General features: G+C 46.7%; 2 protein-coding genes and 1 long non-coding RNA gene across 10 annotated transcripts; 2 read left to right on the plus strand and 1 right to left on the minus strand.

Annotated features, from left to right (window-relative positions):
* Positions 1-500: 500 nt before the first annotated feature.
* Positions 501-13,938, plus strand: PAN2 (poly(A) specific ribonuclease subunit PAN2). Of its 6 annotated transcripts, none has more exons than XM_006179846.3 (26): positions 501-655; positions 1,298-1,723; positions 4,196-4,365; positions 4,477-4,597; positions 4,740-4,817; positions 5,203-5,470; positions 5,858-6,200; positions 6,406-6,502; positions 7,338-7,457; positions 7,669-7,788; positions 8,205-8,333; positions 8,459-8,658; positions 8,766-8,914; positions 9,038-9,144; positions 9,359-9,457; positions 9,575-9,648; positions 9,756-9,903; positions 10,202-10,345; positions 10,481-10,540; positions 10,767-10,857; positions 11,476-11,633; positions 11,733-11,876; positions 12,009-12,188; positions 12,316-12,409; positions 12,694-12,891; positions 13,245-13,938. In XM_006179846.3, the coding sequence occupies exons 2-26, from the start codon at positions 1,442-1,444 to the stop codon at positions 13,277-13,279; spliced, it is 3,609 nt and encodes a 1,202-aa protein (XP_006179908.1). In that variant the 5' UTR covers positions 501-655; positions 1,298-1,441; the 3' UTR covers positions 13,280-13,938. The 6 variants fall into 6 exon arrangements, 5 of the variants coding, with proteins under 5 accessions (XP_006179908.1, XP_006179907.1, XP_006179909.1 ...); XM_006179845.3 differs by having other exon boundaries at positions 8,766-8,902; XM_006179847.3 differs by having other exon boundaries at positions 8,769-8,914.
* Positions 3,307-22,444, minus strand: LOC116667615. 3 transcript variants are annotated; one of them, XR_004324525.1, is made up of 5 exons: positions 22,107-22,444; positions 9,293-9,579; positions 8,199-8,349; positions 7,347-7,484; positions 3,307-5,528 (listed from the first exon to the last, which is right to left on the minus strand). It is a non-coding gene; the product is annotated as an uncharacterized LOC116667615 (long non-coding RNA). The 3 variants fall into 3 exon arrangements; XR_004324527.1 differs by having other exon boundaries at positions 5,513-5,610; XR_004324526.1 differs by lacking the exon at positions 7,347-7,484.
* Positions 14,336-17,698, plus strand: CNPY2 (canopy FGF signaling regulator 2). Its single transcript, XM_006179844.3, has 6 exons — positions 14,336-14,850; positions 15,436-15,548; positions 15,699-15,814; positions 16,682-16,885; positions 17,047-17,143; positions 17,533-17,698. Exons 2-6 carry the CDS (start codon positions 15,461-15,463, stop codon positions 17,574-17,576), a joined length of 549 nt encoding a protein of 182 aa, XP_006179906.1. The 5' UTR covers positions 14,336-14,850; positions 15,436-15,460; the 3' UTR covers positions 17,577-17,698.
* Positions 22,445-22,521: the final 77 nt, after the last annotated feature.

A 22,521-nucleotide genomic window follows, 5' to 3' on the forward strand; every position in this document is an offset into this window, starting at 1 on the left:
TTGGGCCGTGTTAGGAGGCTGCCTCCCGCTTCCTTTTTTCTCTCCCATGCTTGGAAATGATAGGAAATGCCGGCGAGTTTCGGGGGTAACAGAGACTGAGGTGGCGAAGCGCTCACAAGAGCACCACAGGAAGAGGGGGTGGACTGGGCCATACTGGGAATACCCAGCAGTCGATTCCCAATGCTTTGGCTTGGGCTCCCCTTATTCTAGTTTCTAAAGCTATAGGGAGCATGAAGAGTTGGTTTCCAAGCCTAGGGCTAATTTTGTTCAAAGGAGGCCTAGAAGAGAAGAGGTTACTGTCTAACGAGACCAAACACGGACAGAGGCTGACTCCGTTTGTCCTCAATTGCGTCCCGTAGCTCGTTTTTGCCCAGCTTCCGCGTCATACGTCTTCTCGCGGGGCGGGGTTAGGGGGTGTTTGCGCGCGCGCGCTGTACCTGGCTCCTTCCGATTGGCTGAGGTGAGCCCCTAGCCCTTTCTGATTGGAAGCTGTCACTGGGAGTGCGCCCTCTTTTCCGTCGTAGAGTTTGGTTGAACCTGAGGCGCGGGGGAGAATTGGGGAAACTGGAATTTCCCGCGGAGCTGACGGCGCTTGCTCTCCCCCTACTCGTTTTAATTCCACGCGCTCCAAAATATCCGCCATGGAGAAATCTTGGTAATGACCCAATCCCCGTAAACATCCCAGGAACACATCTGACCCCTACCCTAATCCCTCCTCTCCCCGCTGCCGCCGGGGGAGAATTATGGGTAATTGATTTTTCTGGTTCCCCAAGAGAATTCTGGGTAACTAGCTATTTCCATCACGTCCCCCCACCTCCGCCCCAATTGTGGGTAGATGGCCATTCTTATTTTCCCTTGGAGAATCCTGGGTAACATTGCAGAGGATTCTAGGAAACTGACTTCTCTTGTACTCACCTCTCAACCACCCACCCCCACCCCTAATTCTGGGAAACAGGCACTTTAGCTCCCTCTACCTAACTCCTACCCCTGCAGTTGCTGCTCCTTCCACTGTTGGTTCAGGAATGAACCAGGCAATGGGAGGCCTGAAGGGAGGTGAAAGGGAAGTCAAGGATTAAGTTAGCTATGGGGTGGTGGGGAGTACAGAGTGCCTAGAGAAGAGGAAGGGGCAACAGTTCTACCTCTACCCAACTTCCCAGCCCCTTCCTGCCTGCTTCATCCCCTGCTTAGCATTCTCACATCTGCCTGCTTCATCTCCCTCCTGCTGGTAAAACCTAGAACATACTAAATACAAGTACCTCGTCCTACCCCTGACTCAGCTACCTCTTTCCCTTTGCAGGTCAGGATGTCCATTCTAGGTCCACTGGTGCCATCCTGCTGAAGGTTGGGTCAGGCATCCAAAGGGGCTGTGGCAAGGGAGGGTGTGACACAGGTCTAACCTGCTGCCATCATCATCATCATCATCATCATCATCATCATCATCATGAACTTCGAGAGCCTGGACCCTGGACTGGCAGAGTATGCCCCGGCCATGCATTCTGCCCTGGATCCTGTCCTGGATGCCCATCTGAACCCAAGTCTGCTACAGAATGTGGAGCTGGACCCGGAGGGAGTGGCCTTAGAGGCTCTTCCTGTCCAGGAGTCAGTGCACATAATGGAAGGTGTCTACTCTGAGTTGCACAGTGTGGTGGCTGAAGTGGGTGTGCCTGTCTCCGTCTCCCACTTTGACTTGCACGAGGAGATGCTGTGGGTGGGAAGCCATGGGGTAAGAACTGTACCCCTTTGTAAGGTCTGAAAGGAGATGTTGGAGGTCTGTTCTCTGGTTTTAGCCCAAGGACAGCTGCTTTGCAGGAAGCCAGAACTAAGTTGAGGTGACAAGAATTACCTGGGTCTCTTAAGTCAAGCCAAGAGGAGGGGAGTGGAGGGAGAAGGAGGGAGTCATAGGATCCAGAGGTGGGTTACATAGGTGTTCTTATTCAGAAGGCATCGCAATTCTACCGCAATTTGCCCATTCCATGCTTTGATTTATCTTGATAACCATACCCATCAGTTAGCCTATAGCCATACAAATCCAGTCTCTAATGCTCCTCCTCTGTTTTCCATTTTTATAATTATATAACATTTAACACATATTTCTGCAACATGGAATCATTTTGTCTTCTCTGGCTGATTTTAATGTCTCTGAGAGCAGTTATCATTGTTAATTTTTTAAAATGTGTATCCATATTGCCAGTTTGCTAGGGAGCGCAAAGATTTTTTAAGAAATAGCATGGTATCCTTGGTTTATTAATTTACCTACCATACGGTGTGAATTGTTTTTCCATTGGAAGCAATGAAGTTTTTTGGTAGTACATTCATTTCAATAGGCAGTGTCTACTGCTAGGCTAGGCCCAGGGAATAAAGTGGGAATAAAACATAATCCTTGCCCTCAAGGGATTCACAGGACAATGGGGGGTGGGGGGAAGAAAAACATGAACAGATAATTTTATGGCATTTAAAAGAAATTAAAGTGTTTCACTTAATAATTATGAATTTAGGATTTAAACTAGTAAATACCAGTGTGAAAATATGTACTGGGTGTTGGTGAGCATAGCAGAGGATCAGAGGATCTCCAGAAGGAAGTGACACCTGAGCTGAGTCTTGAGAGATGAGTAGGAGTCAGGTCAAGAAGAGGGGGAAATGCTCTCTTGGCAAAAACAGTGGGATAAACAATGATTCCCAAGGTATTACACAGCAGGGTGATTGAAGAGTGTGGGAACTACAAGCAAGTAGGGTTTATTGGATGGGAAGCTGAAGCTAAAGAGTTAGACATGTCTTCATTCAACCAGTGCTTTTTGAGTACCTAATAGGTGCCAGACCTTGCTTTGGGGTCTAAGTTTGGAGTAAGCATTTAGAAAGGCAACAAAAATACCTTTATGATACATCAGGTGTTGCTTAATATCCTTAAAAAAATAAAGTGGATTAAGAGGGTTGAGATATTGAAAGGTGGGAGATGTTGCTATTTTAGGTAGTTGGTCAGGGGAGGTCTCTCTGATAAAGTCATATTTGAGTAGAGACCAGAGTGCAGGCCAGGATGTCTATTTTAATCCCGTCTAGAAGGGAGAGAGGAACCCATGCTGACTTCTGGGGGAGAACGTTCTGGAAAACCTCATATGCTGTGTTAAAAGAGCTTGGACTTGAGCCTTCAGTCCACTGAAGATTTTTATCCAGAATGGCAAGGTCTGGTTTGCATTTTGGGTGGAGTGCTGAAGTAGCAGTATACAGTTTGACTTAAGGGGGATGGGTCAGGATTCAAGTCAGTTTGCAGGATATTGTAGGAATTCACATAAAATACGATGGAGGCCTGAATGAAGCACTGTAGAGATTTATTCATGAGAACTGATTTGGGAAATATTTAGGAAGTAAATAAATAAGACTTAAGTCAGCTACCAGTGACTTACTCCTGGGTAGATCATGGTACCATAGGGAATATAATTAGGAAGAATTGAAATGGTGAATTTGATTTAGGATGTGGGGAGTTGGGGTTCTTATGGGATATCCAAGGAGAGATGTTTGGTAGGAATTTGGATGTGTAAGTCTGAAGCTTGAGGCAATGGTTCGGGCTAGGGAAGGAAATTAGGATTCATCAGCTTTAAGATGAATGGTTAAAAACTTGAGATGGGGTGAGATTACCTAAGAAGACCAAGTAGAGTGAGAAGATAGTGGGCTGGGAATAGCCATATTTCAAGAGGGGTCATAAGGGTTGCACATAAGGAGAAGGTATGAGCTAAGAGTCAGGAGTGAAACCAGGAGTGAATGATGTCATAGGAGCCAAGGGTGGAATGAGTTTCACATTCTCTCTGCTGTAGTCTGACCCACAGTATACACTTGCCACATGGATTTAGACTTGACTGTGGAACATAAGAAAGCCAGCTGGCCAATAGAGGATTGGACCTGTGTCCTTGACCTTCTGAACACTGTTATAACCAACTGAGCCATTAGCTATTCAGCAGGGTCATTGTGAGGATAAAATGAAGTAGAGTTTACAAAAGTACTCTGTAAAGTATTAAACAAACATAAGATAATATTATCAGTGTCGTTATCACTAACATTGGTGCCCAGCCTTATACCTTGGTCACTGCCAGCCAGAAAGGCCAGGCAAGAATGGAGAAAAACTGAGCAATGTCCAGTCTCTGATTTGTATCTGGGATGGCCCTTCCCCTCCACTCAAGTTGTCTCATCTTTTCATCCGTTACAGGGCCATGCCACTTCATTTTTCGGCCCAGCTTTGGAGCGCTACTCATCCTTTCAAGTCAATGGCAGTGATGACATTCGGCAGATCCAGAGCCTGGAGAATGGCATCCTTTTTCTCACAAAGAACAACCTCAAGTATATGACCCGTGGGGGTCTCATTATATTTGATTACCTGTGAGTGGCTTCTCACCTCTGGACTGGGAAAGAGGGTCCCTCATAGAGTGGGAAGGCTAAACGACTGGAAACTTGTGAGACTCTGGCCCGTCAGCTTTTCCTTTCCCACAGGCTGGATGAGAGTGAGGATATGCACAGTCTCCTGCTGACTGACAGCAGCACTCTGCTCGTTGGTGGGCTGCAGAACCACATACTGGAGATTGACCTTAACACTGTCCAGGAGACTCAGAAGGTACACGCAGGACCCAGGGCCTGAGGTTGTTAGTGGGGAGTATACCCGGGCTGGAATCGCCTGTGATGTGTGTGTGACCTTTCTGTTCCTTTGGTCTGTGGGAAGAATCATTCTCACTGGTTCCTTCCGCTTCCCTCCCCAGTATGCAGTTGAGACGCCTGGAGTCACTATCATGAGGCAGACAAATCGCTTCTTCTTCTGTGGCCATACATCTGGCAAGGTGGCGAAGTTCCATTTTCCCTCCCACCATAGGACCCTGTTTCACAGATATGTGATTGGGCTCTGTCTTTCCCTCAATTCTGGGGCTTTAGTTGGTGGGGTGGGAGGAATGAATTGAGTTCCTGCTCAGTCATGTTACACTATAAGATTATCTTCCAACCTGATGTTTTCTGTTGTGAATGGGTACCTTGGAGGCAACAGGATAAACGAGAGTTCTCTTTAGGGTCCCTTCCAGCCCTTGGCTTCTCATTTTGCCTTTTCTGTGCTTTAATTGCCTGTATTCTAGAACCTTAGTTCTTTTAGTAGGAGCCTCACAGGGTTAGGTAGATGTCAGTTCCTCTTCCTGATAACAGCGTTGGCAGATAACCAAGTTCTCAACTCTTCAGGTTTCCCTTCGAGACCTCCGTACTTTTAAGGTGGAGCATGAATTTGATGCTTTCTCAGGGAGCCTGTCGGATTTTGATGTGCACGGCAACCTGCTGGCTGCCTGTGGCTTCTCCAGCCGCCTCACCGGCCTGGCCTGTGACCGTTTCCTCAAGGTGTATGACCTGCGCATGATGCGTGCCATCACGCCACTTCAAGTACACGTGGATCCTGCCTTCTTGCGCTTCATCCCTACATATACCTCTCGTCTTGCTATTATCTCCCAGTCAGGTATGAAGGGGTTGAAGGAGCGGGTAGAAGGCGCCAGAGTATACTCCCTGGAATTTCTCTGTTGGAGAGAAAGTAACCTTTCTGAGAGGTCTCAGGGTCTCACTTAGATTTGCTCAGAGATTATAGCTTTTATTTTCTCCCTGGGTGTGAAGAACACAGGAAAAAAAAAAAAGGTGGAACAGGCAAAACAACTTCAGAACTGCCCTTTGCTGGATAGAAAATCTCCCTGTGGTTTATGGGAAGGCATCAGATAATATGTTTTCCTATCTCTAAGCATGGATTGGGGGCCTGTCTTTTCTTGATACCAGGAGAAGAGGGTAGGAAGGGCATAAAAGGATGGCTCCTTTTCACTTTCCAGGGCTCAGTGGGCTTCCTCCTCCCTCCTAGGGCAGTGCCAGTTTTGTGAGCCCACAGGCCTGGCCAACCCAGCGGACATCTTTCATGTGAATCCTGTGGGGCCTCTGCTGATGACGTTTGATGTGTCAGCCAGCAAGCAGGCCCTGGCCTTTGGGGATTCTGAGGGCTGTGTGCACCTCTGGACTGATTCCCCTGAACCTTCCTTCAACCCCTACTCCCGTGAGACCGAGTTTGCTTTGCCCTGTCTCGTGGACTCACTGCCTCCTCTGGACTGGAGCCAGGACCTGCTGCCTCTTTCCCTCATCCCTGTCCCACTCACCACTGACACGCTTCTCTCCGATTGGCCTGCTGCCAACTCTGCTCCGGCTCCCAGGTTGTACCTCATCTCTGGGCCCAAAGGAGGGGGGGTAGGGGAAGGGCTGAAACACCAGGATTCTCTGTGAGCTCTGTTACTATCCTACTTCTTTCCTTATTTTTATCAGGCTTTAGTGTTTTCTTTTTTTCTGGCCCCTTGGGGATTGGGGATTGGATGGGCAGACACCACTACCTTCAAGCCCTAGAACTGTACTGCATTACAGGCGAGCACCCCCTGTGGATGCAGAGATTCTGCGCACCATGAAGAAGGTGGGCTTCATTGGCTATGCGCCCAACCCCCGCACCAGGCTGCGCAATCAGGTATGTTCAGGGGGGAAGAGGCTCAGCCTCCACCTCAACTCACTGGCATTTCTGTCTTTTTCCTTTAGTAGTCCTCAGTAGTTTTTTTTAGTCAGTCAAAAAAGATTTTTTTGAAGCTTATTGAATTGAAGGTACTATATGAGGTGTTAGCAAGGATTCAGAGACTTAGATAGGGTCCTTGCTCTTAAGAAGTTCAGTATTTGGTTGGCAAAGATAAGGCCTATCCGTAACAGAAATTACTTACTCTTGTTAAATGCTAAAGGAATGTTAGAAGCATTCAGTGCCAGAGCTATTTAGAGGGAAGATGCTACTCTGGGCTAGAGTGGTCAGGGAAAGCATACTGAAAGAGGTGGATGTTGAGCTGGCAAGGTGAGAGATGGGTAGGTAGACAGTAACAGGGGAGCCTTTCAAGATGAGAGAATGGTGTTAGTAAAGGTCTCAGGAGGCTTAACGTCAGGTGCATCTGACGGGGACTATGCTGGAGCAGCTGTTAGTATTGGGAAACAGCAAGAGATGAAGTTTGGGAAGGGCCTGATTGTGAAGCCTTGAATATGGAAAAAGTGATGCAGCAGAAGGGCCATTCTGGGAGGGTGAGTTTGGTGGTGGTATGCTGGACAGAGTGAATGTGGAGGCCCAGTGTGGAAGCCATCGCCGTGGTCCAGCTGTGATGAGATAGGGCAATGGCAGCGGGAATGAAAAGGAAGCAGTGGATGCTGAAAACCCGTGAAGTTAGAAGGTTTAGGACTCAGTGACTCTTTCAATGTTGAGATAAAGGTGGGGGGAAACCAAAGATGATTATACAGCCAATGAGGATACCTCTTTTTAAAAACCCTAGATTCCTTACCGACTCAAGGAGTCCGACAGTGAATTTGACAGCTTCAGCCAGGTCACTGAGTCACCCATAGGACGGGAAGAGGAGCCACATCTCCACATGGTCTCTAAGAAATACCGCAAGGTGCTGGGGGATACCAAGGAAGGAGCCCTGGGATGTGGGGAAAGTTTCCCAGGGAAGGAGAGTCATATGGTAAAGGATTCAAGGCCTCATTCAAGAAGCCTTCACCTATCACTCAACTCAGGAAGGAGGTTTTGGGGAAGGTTATGGCTACTGCAAAGATTTAAGGGATTCAGAGGGTATCTTCATCTTGCTCAGACTGTTTCTGCTTCAGGTGACCATCAAATACTCCAAGCTAGGGCTGGAGGACTTTGACTTCAAACACTACAATAAGACACTATTTGCTGGGTTAGAGCCCCACATCCCCAATGCCTACTGTAACTGCATGATCCAGGTAAGCCTGGGTCTTCCTGCGGCTTGAACATGCCTACTGCTTTTCTTCTTCCCTGTGGCCCACAACCCTTACTCTTTTTTCAGAACCCCCAACAAGCCCACTTTAGCTTCCTTTACCATTCTTTCTTGCCCCATGGTCTTCAGGTCTCCTGTAAACTTTCCTTCTTCAGTGGACTTCTGCTTTGTGTTCTCCATCGGCTTTTCTTTTTAAAATTTTTTTTGAGGGAAGTAATGAAGTTTATTTATTTATTTACTTGATGGAGGTATGGGGATTGAACCCAGGACCTCAGGCATGCTAAGCATGCCTCTACCAGTTGAGCTATACCCTGCCCCCCCCCCCCCCGGCTTTCTTAACCTTCCCATCCCTCTTCCTCTCTGCACAGTTGCCTGCATCATTTCTCCTGCTCTTACCTCCAGGTGCTCTATTTCCTGGAACCTGTTCGCTGTCTAATCCAGAACCACCTTTGCCAAAAGGAATTCTGCCTGGCATGCGAACTGGGCTTCCTCTTCCACATGTTGGACCTCTCCCGAGGTGACCCTTGTCAGGTCAGTGCCTGGAGACCTGGGACAATAAAGCAGAAGGGAGGTGGACAGTAGGCAGGGCAGCGCTCTATAAATGGTCACAAAAGAGAAAATAACCCTTTTCCACCAACACACTTCCTGGATTCCAGGGCAGTAACTTTCTTCGGGCGTTCCGCACCATTCCTGAGGCCTCAGCCCTTGGTCTGATTCTGGCTGACTCGGATGAGGCTTCAGGCAAGGGCAATCTGGCCAGGCTCATTCAGAGGTGGAATCGCTTCATCCTCACTCAACTGCATCAAGATATGCAGGAGCTGGAAGTACCCCAGGCTTATCGAGGTGCTGGAGGCAGGTATGGAATTGGGACAGGAATAGTTAAAGCCATTGTGACAGGCCCCTCGGTGACTTTTGGGTCTCCTAACTCCCTCAGTGTGAATATACTGCCCTCCTCACTCTTAGCAGCTTTTGCTCATCGGGGGACTCTGTCATCGGGCAGCTGTTCAGCTGTGAGATGGAAAACTGCAGCCTCTGCCGCTGTGGCAGTGAGACCGTGCGAGCCTCATCCACCCTCCTCTTCACACTCTCCTACCCTGAGGGTAGCAACAGTGGTATACCCCGCAGCTGGGTTGGGGAGGCTCCCCCGAATGTCCTGTAACATCAGGGAAAGGGTGTTGGGGGCCTAATGGTGGATACAGGGAGGACCTGGAGTGAAGCATTCAGTTTCCCCTCAGATAAAACTGGGAAGAACTGTGACTTTGCTCAGGTGCTGAAGCGAAGTATCTGCCTGGAGCAGAATACACAGGCCTGGTGTGACAACTGTGAGAAGTACCAGCCCACGGTGAGTGGGCTGTTGCACTGGACTAGAGTCCTGCCATGTTGGGGACTTGGCCATGGTCTCATCTGGGACTGGCTGGGTCAGCACTGCCATCCAGAGATCTGTGGGGAGTGGGAAGAACCCTAGTTTGAGGATACAGATTCAGGCTTACCTGTTTCTGTTGGGGTTTCTTTTCCTATAGGCTCCCTGCCATTCCTCGTTTGTTTTATTTTCTCAGATTCAGACCCGCAACATCCGCCATCTGCCAGATATTCTTGTCATCAATTGTGAGGTGAATAGCCTGAAAGAAGCTGATTTCTGGAGAATGCAGGCTGAGGTAAGGACTGGGGCTGGAAACAGACCTTTAGGAGTACTTTGTAGTTTTCTCCCTCTTCTGACCTCCATGTATGATTGATGCTCCTGAGGAATTGGATATTTTCTCCTTTGTGTTCAGGTTGCCTTCAAGATGGCAATAAAAAAGCATGGTGGGGAGATCTCCAAGAGCAAGGAGTTTGCTTTGGCTGACTGGTAGGTTACTGTCTGTGGAGCACTCACAGGATTGAGCTACCCAGTGGCTCCTCTTGTCACTGGCTAGATCTCCTCAGGACAAATTTCTAATTCTTTTATCCTGATAGGAAGGAACTAGGGAGTCCAGAGGGCATGCTGATGTGTCCCTCCATTGAGGAGCTGAAGAATGTCTGGCTTCCTTTCTCCCTTCGAATGAAGATGACTAAGAACAAAGGGCTGGATGTTTGCAATTGGACTGATGGGGATGAGATGCAGGTTGTTGAAAAACTGGGAAGAGGAGGGGGAATGAGGGAGAAAAGTTCGGGGCAGAAGCAGGGCAAGGGGAAGGTGGAACTTAGTATAGGAAAAAAGAGGAATAAGGCCTAGTAATTCACCAGTTGTGGGCTTCTCCAGAGTGATTCAGTTCAGGGTTGGGAGTCACAGATGGGCTAGGATGGAGAGTCCCTACCCTGGTCCCCTGTCCCCATACCCCAAACTCCCTGTCCTCTATCCCCCTTCCCCTTCCTTCCCCAACCTTAAACTTAGCTTAGCAGCCTGGGTACCCCCCTCACAGTGGGGCCCAGCCAGGGCAGAGGAGGAGCATGGTGTCTATGTGTATGACCTGATGGCTACTGTGGTACACATCCTGGACTCACGCACAGGGGGCAGCCTGGTGGCTCACATCAAAGTTGGAGAGACCTACCACCAGCGCAAAGAGGTGAGTGAGGTAATACAGGGCAGGGACACTCCTGGTGATGGCCACAAAGGAGTCCCAGGTCTGTCCTTATCTCGAGTCTGAGCCAGAGTGGTTCAGCCATCACTTTGGTATCAGTCTTTCTCTGTATCTCCACAGGGCGTTACCCACCAGCAGTGGTATCTCTTCAATGACTTTCTCATTGAACCTATTGATAAGGTTAGTTGTAACACATTCCATTCCCCCTTTCATCTCCCCCTTTCCTAGCATCCTCATCCTCAGTGCCCGAGAATGCCAGGCAGATTCAGGAGGGAGGGATGGGTCCTCAGTAATAAAAAGCATTAGCAGAGCTAAAAATAGTACCTGAGTCCTGTCTTCTCTCTGACTTGGGAAAGAAGGGAAAGGGGGCATATATGTAGGCTACTGAGTGCTTTTTCTCTTTTAGCATGAAGCTGTGCAGTTTGACATGAACTGGAAAGTGCCTGCTATCCTTTATTACATCAAAAGGAATCTTAATTCCAAATACAACCTGAATAGTAAGTGGTACAAAGTAGACCCAAGGGTGTGGGCAGTTTAGATTTGTCTTCAGGAAGAGCTCTGAGAAATAGCTTGTTAAGATTAGGATTGGTAATCAGTGTTACCAGGTAATCAGTTTCCAGGTAAAGAGATTCCTGCTTCTCAGGGCTTAAATTTAGAAGCTGGAGATCCTGAGGGTGTATGGGAAGAGGTGATGGAGAAGAAGTCTGATCAGAATGGCTAAGATTATGATTTTGAGCCTAGCCATTCCTATCCCCAAGTGTAGGTCTCTTCTTTTTTTGGCAATAAACTCATTATTAAGTCCCTTTTTAGTATCTTTAAACCATAATTTCTCTGTAACTTTATTTTTCTGAATTTTCTAAGCTAAAGTTCAAAGTGAAAATCTTATTGTCTCCTCTCTGTTGACTTTTGTTTTCTCTTAGCATATTTCCTGATCAGTTTCTGATTTGACCTGTTCCATCTATCTCCTCTGTTTGTCAGACATGATCTTTTTACTCACGTGCTTGGATTATTGAGGGAACACAGTGTAGACCTGGTCTCTAGTCAGACGCTCTGGCTTCCCTCCCCTGGTCCCTTCCCTTTCCCCAGCTGTCTGTCTTCTGGATTCTCCCTTCCAGTCAAGAACCCTATTGAGGCAAGTGTTCTACTGGCTGAAGCCTCACTAGCACGGAAGCAGCGGAAAACACATACTACCTTTATTCCACTGATGCCAAATGAGATGCCACAGGTTGGGGACCTGGTGGGCTTAGACGCTGAGTTTGTCACCCTTAATGAGGTAACCAAGACCAAAAGGGTGGGGTGTTGGAACAGAACTCTGAAGATATTAGGAGTCATAAGCATTTCTCTGATTTTCTTACTAAGTCTTTCCACGTAGGAGGAAGCAGAGCTGCGCAGTGATGGCACCAAGTCTACAATCAAGCCTAGCCAGATGTCAGTAGCGAGGATTACCTGCGTTAGGGGCCAGGGACCCAATGAAGGCATCCCCTTCATTGATGACTACATCTCTACCCAGGAGCAGGTATTAGGATGTTGGAGGTGCAAATGAAACAAGCCCTGTGCTTATACAGGGTGCCCTAAAACCCAGGGAAGAGTGGCAGGGGGAACTGTGCGCCTCGCCTCCTGGACGACTTGCCCTTTTCTCTATCCCTAGGTGGTGGATTACTTGACTCAGTACTCGGGGATAAAGCCAGGAGACCTTGATGCCAAGATTTCCTCTAAGCACCTCACAACTCTGAAGTCTACCTATTTAAAGCTTCGTTTTCTCATAGACATTGGAGTCAAGTTTGTGGGTCATGGTCTGCAGAAGGACTTCCGGGTTATCAACCTCATGGTTCGGGCAGGGCTTTTTTAAGAGTCTTCTTTGCATGTGGTCCCTCCAGGGTATACATCGTGCATTTGGGGAAATGGGAAATTATAGATCCCCTGCCTTCAGCCTCTTACTCTTTTATCCCTGGCAGGTGCCCAAGGACCAAGTCCTTGACACTGTTTATCTATTTCACATGCCCCGAAAGCGAATGATTTCCCTGCGATTCCTTGCTTGGTACTTTCTAGGTGAGTTGCTCTGCCCTGGAGGCCCTTGTGGTGCTCAGGAAGAACATAAAAAAGTATAACAGACCAAGGGGAGCAGGGAGGACCCTGAGTTAGTGGTGAGAGTTATTAACGGATTTAATTAGTTTCACGATCCCTTCTCTGCACTAGGGATGATGTGTAGCTCTTTCTCGTAAGGGCAGTCGGGTTTTTTATTACAGTTTATTGAGAGTTGGGGATGTGAGTAGAGGACATGTTCTTACCTCCCTTTGCTAGGTTCCAAACTATTCCGCCTCTACTTCCCCCAGACCTGAAGATTCAAGGGGAGACCCATGACAGTATTGAGGATGCCCGCACAGCTCTTCAGCTTTACCGAAAGTATCTGGAACTAAGCAAAAATGGCACTGAGCCTGAGTCCTTCCACAAAGTGCTCAAGGGCCTTTATGAGAAAGGCCGAAAGATGGACTGGAAGGTGCCTGAGCCTGAGGGCCAGACAAGTCCCAAGAGTAAGGCCTGGGATGGGACAGGGGAAACTAGACTAGGGGGTTTTGATTGCATATGTGAAAATTATACCCACCATAGTAAGAATGACATGATGTTAACAACTGTACTACCCCAGCCTTAATATTTGTAAAGCACTTAACACTTTACAAATCACTTAATCCTCTCAAAATTCAGTGAAACAGATTTTATTATTGAAATTCTCTATTGGTCCTAACCTCCTCTTGCCCAATTCTGAAGTGTTTGGAGCAGATCCATGCCCTTTTTTCTCTTGCTTTTTTCCTTTATAAGTAGTATCCTAGGTGCTTTTTCTCTGCTCACCTTAAGAGTCAATGCTTTTGGTTTTGCCTCTTGACAGATGCAGCTGTCTTCTCCTCAGTGCTGCCGCTCTGACCTCATCATCTCCCAATGAACAACTCCCTCTCCCTTCAATGTTCTGTGGCCCAAGAACTGGGAGATGGCTTCCCAAGTTGGCTATACCCTGTCTACTTCCAGAATTGGACCTGCTCAGGGTCTACAGATGGTGCTATTAATAGAACTGGAATGCAGCAGAATTGTTGCAAAGGGTCTAGGAGCCAGATTCCTTTTTCATCCTTTGCAGAATAGTGGGCGAGAAACAGTCTAGAATTGACCCAGATGGAAAATAATTAGCATTCTTAATAAATATCCTGGGTAATTAATACTCAGGCAAAGAAGCTCCTGGAACCAAAACTTTTCAGTTCCTACTTAGTAAGTACTGAAGTCCGAGACAATGACATGATACAACAATAGTTCAAGACCTAGCTCAAGTCTCTGCCTGAAGGATGCCTGGAGGGGCCAACATTTAGGGTCTTGGTGGCCCCAGCAAACCAGTGTTGCCAACATCATCATTGCCAAAAGGGCCTTTGGGTCCTAGACTAAGCTTGGCTGTTGGCTTCACTCCTGCTGACAGCTGAGAAGCATCTGTCTTCCATCCACTCTCCTGTCCTAAGTCTTGTTTTCTTGTTATTTTTTTAAAATTTTGTTTTAAACTGCATGTTTTATAAAATAAAACCAAAAATATTATTACGTGTCATCTATCTCACTAGAAACGTGCCACTGTGTGGTTCTCTGACTTCAGCCCTCATCTCCTTTGTGTTGGCGTTACTACTGGTAAAAAACACTAAGGCTTTCTTTCAAATTTACACCTAGAAATCAAAGTAAAGCTCTGGAGTCCAAAGTTAAGGATTTTGAAGGAGTAGAATTATGTCTCTCCTGGGCAGTGTTATGTCTTTGCTGTGGCAGCGTAGAAGCCTAAGGTCGGATTCTTTTAAGACGTACAGTATGGTTTCCCTGTTAAATGTGTAAAAGGGGAGTTGGAGAAGCTGACAAACTACAGGTCCCAGGACATCTTAAAACCTGTAGTTACTACCAAAGAATTGTGTGGTGCTGCGGTGCTTCCTGGGAGATGTAGTTTTCTCGGTACTGAAACCAGGGCTTCTCAGCGGCTAGCAGCGCACCTTTCTTTTTGAAGGTCCCAGCCCACCTAGACTGGCAAGCGCGAGCTTGACAGCCTCCATGCACCACGTCGGGCTCTGTCCCTGCTTCAAGCCACTCCTATTCTTCAGCTGGCCCCTGGTGGTCACGTGGAGCTGCTCGCCACGCAAGTCTGGGTCCTGAGAGCCACCGGGGTCCTCGCTGCCTGGGAGCCGCTCCTAGGCTGCCTGTTCGCGCGAGAGTTTGGAGGGGCGGGCTTGGGGTCGGTCTTCGGTGTGGGGCTCATACTACAGCGCATCCAAGCCCTGCTTAGCGGTCCGCTTAGGGTGCGAGGAGCTGAGCTGGCTCAGGCGGTCTCCGGGGCACCCCGCGTCTGGAAAGCGCAGGAGCGCTCTGGAGAAGCCTGGACAGCCCCGCTTCCCCGCAGCCAGGTGGTAGGGTCGGAAGCTAAAGTGAGAATCCGGCTGTCTTCCAGCGCCTGGGCCACAGCGGCGGCCCTGGGAGCAGAGGTGGGACGGATGCGAGTGGCACTGAGGGTCGGGGATGGACTGGAGCGAAGGCAATGGCGGGGTCTTTAGAAAGGGGGCTGGTCCGCATGGGGGATAACTTATAGGTTGGTGTTAGGGATGCAGTAATCTTCGGTGCTGGGTCCAAATAGGCCTCAGTTTTTGAGTGCTCTTCGCCAGTCAGCTACCTCGCTACCTCCTGGCCAGAATCATCTACTCTCCTTGCCAGCAGCTCCTCTGTGCTTGTCGTCCTTGTTAAATCGCCAACCACCGATCCGTAGCTGCCACATAGGACTGTGAGTCCTAGGCAGCCGACGCCTAAGTACTGACATCTAGGGCCTCACCTGTCGACGTAGTGTCTGGGGCTGAGCCCCAATTCCGGGCTTGAGCTCTCACCCACCGCCCCTGGGAATCCGGGTCCTTGAGCGCCAGAACAGAGGAACCCCTTTGTGTCCCGGCTATTTCCTGGAAAGTAGAGCCAGATCACACTGAGGCCTTTGTAGGCCTGGGGGGGAGGGGGGGCGGTAGGCAGCAGGGGAGAGTGGAGCCGGCTCCTCACACCTATGCTTTATTTCAATCCAAACCCAGGTGGAGCAACCCCATTACGCTAAAGATGAAAGGCTGGGGTTGGCTGGCCCTGCTTCTAGGGGCCCTGCTGGGAACTGCCTGGGCTCGGAGGAGCCAGGATCTACACTGTGGAGGTAAAGGCACGAAAGAAGAAATGGGAGGAAAGGAGGTGGGGGAGAAAGCGCCTTGAGAGGGCATGGGATCCAAGACCTGAGAAAAGGATGAATGGAAATCCCTGGGTTGATTCTTTTCTCCACTCCCTCCCCCCCCTCCCCTTGCACCAGCTTGCAGGGCTCTGGTGGATGAACTAGAGTGGGAAATTGCCCGGGTGGATCCCAAGAAGACCATTCAGATGGGCTCTTTCCGAATCAATCCAGATGGCAGCCAGTCAGTGGTGGAGGTAACTGTGACTGTTCCCCCCCCAAAACAACTCAATCTTTGAATGAGAACTTAACTGATTAAAGAGGGACCTTAGTTTAATAGAAATGAAGAAAACATTGACCCACAGAAGTGTCTAAAAGATTAGGCTGTCTCATTTGGAAAAGGCTGGAGGCTTATAACCTATGCACTTGCTTCCTGGCTCCAAACCTTAATACTCTGTTTCTGCTGTAGAAGTTGTTAGCAGACAGGGAACCTTGATTAGCCCCCTTATTCATATCCTTAATCCACATGACTTGTGTTTTCACTACGGCAGTATGGTATACATACAAACATTCGTTCGAAAAAGAGGTAGGTCTTATCCTTATATTTAGGAAATTTATTTTAGTTGAAAACATAACACACATGACATAAACCTGTACCTAGTGAGCATCTGAGAAACGTTATGGTTATGATCCTTGTGAAATGCTTTAATAGTTATCCTCAAAGCCTGCACTACCTCTCTAATGCTTTCCCACTGAGGGCAGGTATTAGTCGCATTTCAATACAAAAAGAAAATCATTACCTTACATCCCAAAAAATGAAAGGAATTCAAAAATTTTTTTAAATGAAGGGAATTCAAATGGAGAGAACACATAATTGACTAGGGTTAATCAAAGAGGCCGTTTATCTATAATTTGGAGCTAATGACACCTATTTTATTTTTGAGGCTCGTGTAACAAAGTAAAATAAGATCATATATCAGAACTACACAAATCATACTGTTTTTAAATTAGGGGAGGCTTTTTAGAATAGGTTGGTTGAGCTAGATTTGGAAGGAAAAGTAAGGAAATAAATTACTAATGTACAGAGGTAGAAGAATGTGACCCAAGGCTGAGGACATTTCTAGGTGCCTTATGCTCGCTCAGAGGCCCACCTCACAGAGCTGCTCGAGGAGGTGTGTGACCGGATGAAGGAGTATGGGGAACAGATAGACCCTTCCACCCACCGCAAGAACTACGTGCGTGTAGTGGGCCGGAATGGAGAATCCAGTGAACTGGATCTACAGGGCATCCGAATTGATTCAGACATCAGCGGCACCCTCAAGTTTGCGGTAAGCTATGGGAGTGGGCAGCTGGTTCTTGGAAATTAGGGGAGTTATTGGAGAGCCCAAGTGGAAAGTTGGGTTAATGTCTTTGTCCTCCTCTCTGGAGGTGGAGACCAGAGGCTTCCTCTTGTTGTCCTCTCTTACTCGTTTCTCCCTTGGGTTGACAGTGTGAGAGCATTGTGGAGGAATATGAAGATGAACTCATTGAATTCTTTTCCCGAGAGGCTGACAATGTTAAAGACAAACTTTGTAGTAAGCGAACAGGTAAGCTACTGCCACTTTACCTCCCATCCTCACAGCCCTGTGGAACCTGGCACATTCTCTAGCGTGTGTCCCACCCCCACTCCTCCAGTACCCTCCTAACAACACCCCCCAACCTAATCCTCTGAAACTAGCTCAAGCTTCGACTTCCATTACATATGGCGTAGAAGCCTGGGTTGTTTCTCTCCCTTCTCTGTCAGCTTTCAGAATTTGAGGCTCCCTCACCTGAGATACAAGTGAGAGGACATAAGAATGTTTTCTCGTTTAAAAGCACATGCTCTGAAAAATGGTGGGGGGGTGGTGTCCATTTGCTTTGAAGTATTTTTCTTGATAGTGGCATATATCAGTATGAGAGTGGCATTTTCTTTCAAACTGTTATGTGCTATTTGCAGATCTCTGTGACCATGCCCTGCACATATCGCATGATGAGCTATGAACCACTGGAGCAGCCCAGAATGACAGGCTTGATGGATCACCCCCAGGAGGGGAAGAGGGTGGCAATGCCTTTTATATTATGTTTTTACTGAAATGAACTGAAAAAATATGAAACCAAAAGTATGAACTGTGTTGTCTTTTCATGCCCAGAATTGGCCCTTACGTTAGGCTTGAAAATAGGGGATTCCAGACTGGAAAGAAAAGAGAAGGAAGAGCTTTGGAAACGATGTAGCACAACGGTAGGAGGAGCCTGAAGCTCTCATTCTTTTGCCATCTGAGATTCCTGCTGGACTCACAAACTAGATAAGCATTGATTTGGTGCCTATTCAACATAATGTGTTTAGAGTCTAATTATAGCAAGAAGAGGAACCTCTATGAATAAGCTAGGAAACATAAATAAGTGTATGGTAGTATAGAATTCTAGAAATTTCTTGTATTCATCCTGATGAAACATAAGGTAAGACAGAGCTTCGTCTTGAAGGAAACAGATCATTCTTCCCTCCCTGCCCTTCCAGATGGAGGGATCGGCAAGAGCAGACAGGAGGGAGCAAATGGATGTGATCAACTCAGCTGAAAAGGAAAGGCTTTGTCAGATAGGGAGAAATGAGGTAAGGAATGGTATTTAATGAAAAGCCTTGCTTGGTGGCCTAAGCTTTCAGATTTGATGCCAACAGCAACACTAAAGTATACATTTTATCATCTCCATCACTAGGCATTGTCAGTCTGGACCATAAGTCTGTCTCCACTTTTTGTGGGTAGAGATTCTGTACTGGGGCATAGGGATGAAAATATAAAGGATACCTTCTCTGAGGAGCTTCTCAAACACTCTCATGCTGAGGTGTGGCTGTCTCAGGGTTTGGAATGGAACATTTCGGCCCCAGAAAAGCCTCAGGGGGAGAACACCTGTTTTTCAGGTTTATTCGATTTCAAAGACTTTTTAAACTAAGCACTTTAGAAGCTAAAGGGAGCTTGGAGGTCATCTAGTTTACCTCTGCAGATTTTACAGATGAGGAGACTGAGACCTAGAGAAATCATAGGTCCTGAAGTTCTATATTTAGTGGCAAAACTGGATCTATAAGTTAGTGTTCTCAAGTGTCAATCTGATCTAATATAGCTGTGAAGTAGCTTCTCCTTTAAGTCTTTTTTCCTCCTAAGATCTTGCACTAAGCCCTGGCACACAGATTGAATATAGTCACAAAGCTTTCTCATACCACAAATCCCTGTGAAACCTAACAATTAACTAGCCCAGGGTAAGCACCCTGATGTTAGTTGACAACTAAACTCAGGGTCTGGTGCTAATTCCTTCTTCTCTCATCAGTCATAAGAGATGCTGTCAAATAGTTTTCCACACTAGCTGTTACTAACCTTTATTTCTTCTGTGATGCATGTAAATAATGTTCACATGCTTCATATCCCTGTGAGTATACCCAGGATTCTGTCCATTGCCTGCTTGGTGTCTAAAAAGTTCTTACTCTGACACCAGAAAACTTACCAGAGCCTAAGTGAGAGTGCTCTTATAGGGACCTTGAAACTTTTAATTTACAAAAAAGCAAATTATTTACAAGTTTTAATAAATAAAACAAGTTTAATACTAACCAGTAATAAATTACCTGGGGTACACCTCACTGGTTTGGCAAGGTATAGCTGTTCAGAACTCTCCAGTCACTGGGACACAGGCATGTCTCATATAAGGAAGAGTGGACATTATTATCCTTGACTTGATCCTCAGAAAGCCAGGAGGATATACTTTGCATATCTTTTAATTCATATCCCAGGGTAGCACAAGGAATCCATGAATTTATCTGAACCTTTCTGGAGGCTCACTATAACAAATTATTCTAGTCCAGTATTTGGTAGAGCATACACTCAACCTTGCATATCTGGTTACACCTTAAGTTCTAGATGCCTTCTAAATGAGTTTATCAGTAAAATGTTAGAATTTAAAGAAACATTCCCAAAGACAGTGTTAAATGAGATCCAGGTGTGACTAGGAAATTGTATATGTGAAAACCTAGTCCTTTAAAAATAAGTTTTAGAGGATTTTTTGCTGTAAAAAGGATTCAGAACAAGAATAGGATTCCTTTAAATACAGAACAAAGATGAGCAGCAAGGGGAAAAGAACTAGTATATGATAAATACTCAGAACAAGCACATACACACACTTAGTTAATTGTTACAACTCTAAGAAATATTAGATGTTACTCCCATTTTACAAGTGAAGTAACCAGGCTCAAAGAGGGACGGGGGAGCCAAGGCTTCAATCTTATTCCTAGGCCAAAGGAGTCTCCATGTAGTCCCCAGTGGCTATATAAAGTAATACTTCTTTTATTTCTTTGAAAACTACCTTCAAGTTTGAACATGTGTTCTCTGAATCTAGTAATATACAGTAAAAAAAAAGCACTATGTCCTCTTTTCAGTCATTTTTCCAGGCTGATTATTCCCTGTAAGAAGTCCATTCTACCTCCCTGGTCATTTTAGGTGCTAAATGTTTGTCTCTCCTACTTTTATTACTTGCATTCTGGGAGGGTCACCATTTATCATGTATTTCAGGTATGAGGGTACAAAGGTTTTACAGGATGAATAAGACTATAGTTCCTTATCTTTTAAAATATCGTTAAATATAGCAACACACTGAACTGATGTGCCAGGAGATAGTTAACAATGACTCAAAAGTCCCCTTCCTGAATTGCAGCTGATTATTTACAGTCATCACCATATAAAGTAGCTAGTAGTTAAGATACAGCTTCTGGAGTAAGGCCAACCTAGGTCTGAATTCTAGCAATCCAGTAGCAAGCTATGGCCCTGAGCAGGATACTTCATCTAAATCTTGGTTTCCTCCTCTGTAGATATACTAATATTACCTACATCCCTTAGAGTTGTGAGGATTAATTAAGATAATGCATGTACCACATTCAAATAGTATCTGTAAATATTAAGCATTCAATAAATTTTAGCTATTACCCATTAAATAAGAGTTTGGTTTACTGATAATGGATTTAAGTTTAGGCTGCATTCTTCCACTTATCCTTGGCCACTAGGGGGCACCGTTGCCTCTGTCCATTTTTAAGAGGTCATCCCAAGGTCAAGATGACCTCAATTCTCAGCCTTCTCTCCATTGCCCCTTCCAGTTCTCAGGCACTTAGTTGTATTTGGACCTAGAGCTCATTTGGCTGCTTTATGCATGTTAATCCTTCTTTCTTAACTTTTTCCCACCTCCCCAGGTCCCAGCCATGTTCAGAGAAACTCTATGCCAGCTCCTAGGAGTTTCCATTTAGTCCCTTTGATCCCTAGGCTTTCCCATTGGCCTTATACCACAGGATGCCAGGACTAAATAGCTTCAAAACAAGTCTAAGAAAGTCCTCATGACACTAGGCTCCAGGACACTGTGAACATTATTGTTCCCCACTCTTACCCCAATCACTAGGACTCCAAAATAGGTTACCCTTATGGCCACTCAGTAATATCCCTTTGGTAGCCTCACCCTGAGAATGCCTCCTGTCTCTTAGGGCACTGGAGTTCAGTCCTCTGGTCTGCTGGCTAGTCTCTGGTTAATAGATGATTAACCAGAGAGAAGAAACAAGGCCAGACTATTCTAGGGTTAGGAGGAAACCCTCTGTGAGATCCTAAATTGGGAGCAAATATTGATCAGTGGAGCTTTGAAGTCACTGAAGAGATAGCTGAGGTCAGTGCTCCTCTGGGACACTGCTTGGCTTCTCTTTATGACGTTCTTTCCTGAAACCTACCGATCTGATCCCAAGCCAGAGGAGCATTGGTTCATAGGTGTAAAGCTGAGTATGAGAAAACTTGGGAAGGAAAAATGGTGTCCTTCTTTTTCCAAGTTCAAGCTATAAACTAGGTTCTTTATAAGGTCTATCTAAACCTGGCTTAGATGGTACTGAGACCTCTGAACTTTATTACTGCTATGTGAGGAGATAAAAGGACTGTTCACTTGGGGCTTGGGTTTGTAGATAAGGTGTCCTGGTCCTTGGGTTAGTTCCCCTCTGTCCTTGGGTCAATGGAAATGTTAGGCTTAGGGAGGTAGAAAGGTCCTATGGTCTCATCTACCCAGAGGAATTAATGAAGAGTGATTTGTAAGATCACTTTAGTGCCATGGTTCATTTAATGGCCTCTAGGGAGCACAGGATAAGCGTGTATAGAAGATAGCCAAGTAAGTGGAAAGGTCCAGAGGCCCTATGGGAGTGACGGGAGTGATGTGACAAGAAGGGAGGGTGCCTAAATGCCTTATTTGGGATGAAGTGTTGGTCTGCAACTCCTTATCTTATGGCTAGATACGGGGTGGACTGGCTGTATGGGGTTATGTGACTGGAGTGACAGTGAGACTAATGCCCAGGACCCAGAGGCTCTGGCCTGTGCTGGAAGCCTTCATATTAAGAGGGCATTTGTAAGACTTGGATTTCCCGGCACTAGACACACCAACTGACAGCTGGATGGATATTCAAGCTACTGCCTTTGCTTTCCTTCTCTGCATACTGGGGTCTGTTGGTATCTATAATACCATGGCTCTACTTACCTCAAATGATCTCCACCAAGTAGCCAACTCTGGCAACACAGCCTGTGTCCACATGATGTCACCTCTCTGGCCATTAAGCCATTGACCAAAGACATTGTTCAAAACTGCAGGCCAAGAAAGTAGGAGGAACGGGCCATGATCAGTTGCCGTGATAGTATATTAAGGGGTTGGCTTCCGAGAACCTTCAAAGGTCGAAGTCCTTGAGGCTTTTTTCTCTAATATCCACTTCAAATTAACCCCACGTGTGTTAAGGGCAAGGGGAAAAGCCTAAGAAGGAAGTTAACTGAGTTCTCAGGCAAATACTTAACCACCTACACGCTCCCCTCGGCCCATCCACCCTTAATTAGCCTCCCTCGGACGGTCCAATCCTCCCCGCCACAACAGCTGTCAACGGCTTAGGACCCGCCCCCCACGC

This window comes from Camelus ferus, chromosome 12 (assembly GCF_009834535.1).
Source record: "Camelus ferus isolate YT-003-E chromosome 12, BCGSAC_Cfer_1.0, whole genome shotgun sequence".
In the NCBI taxonomy this organism is placed as follows: Eukaryota; Metazoa; Chordata; class Mammalia; order Artiodactyla; family Camelidae; genus Camelus; species Camelus ferus.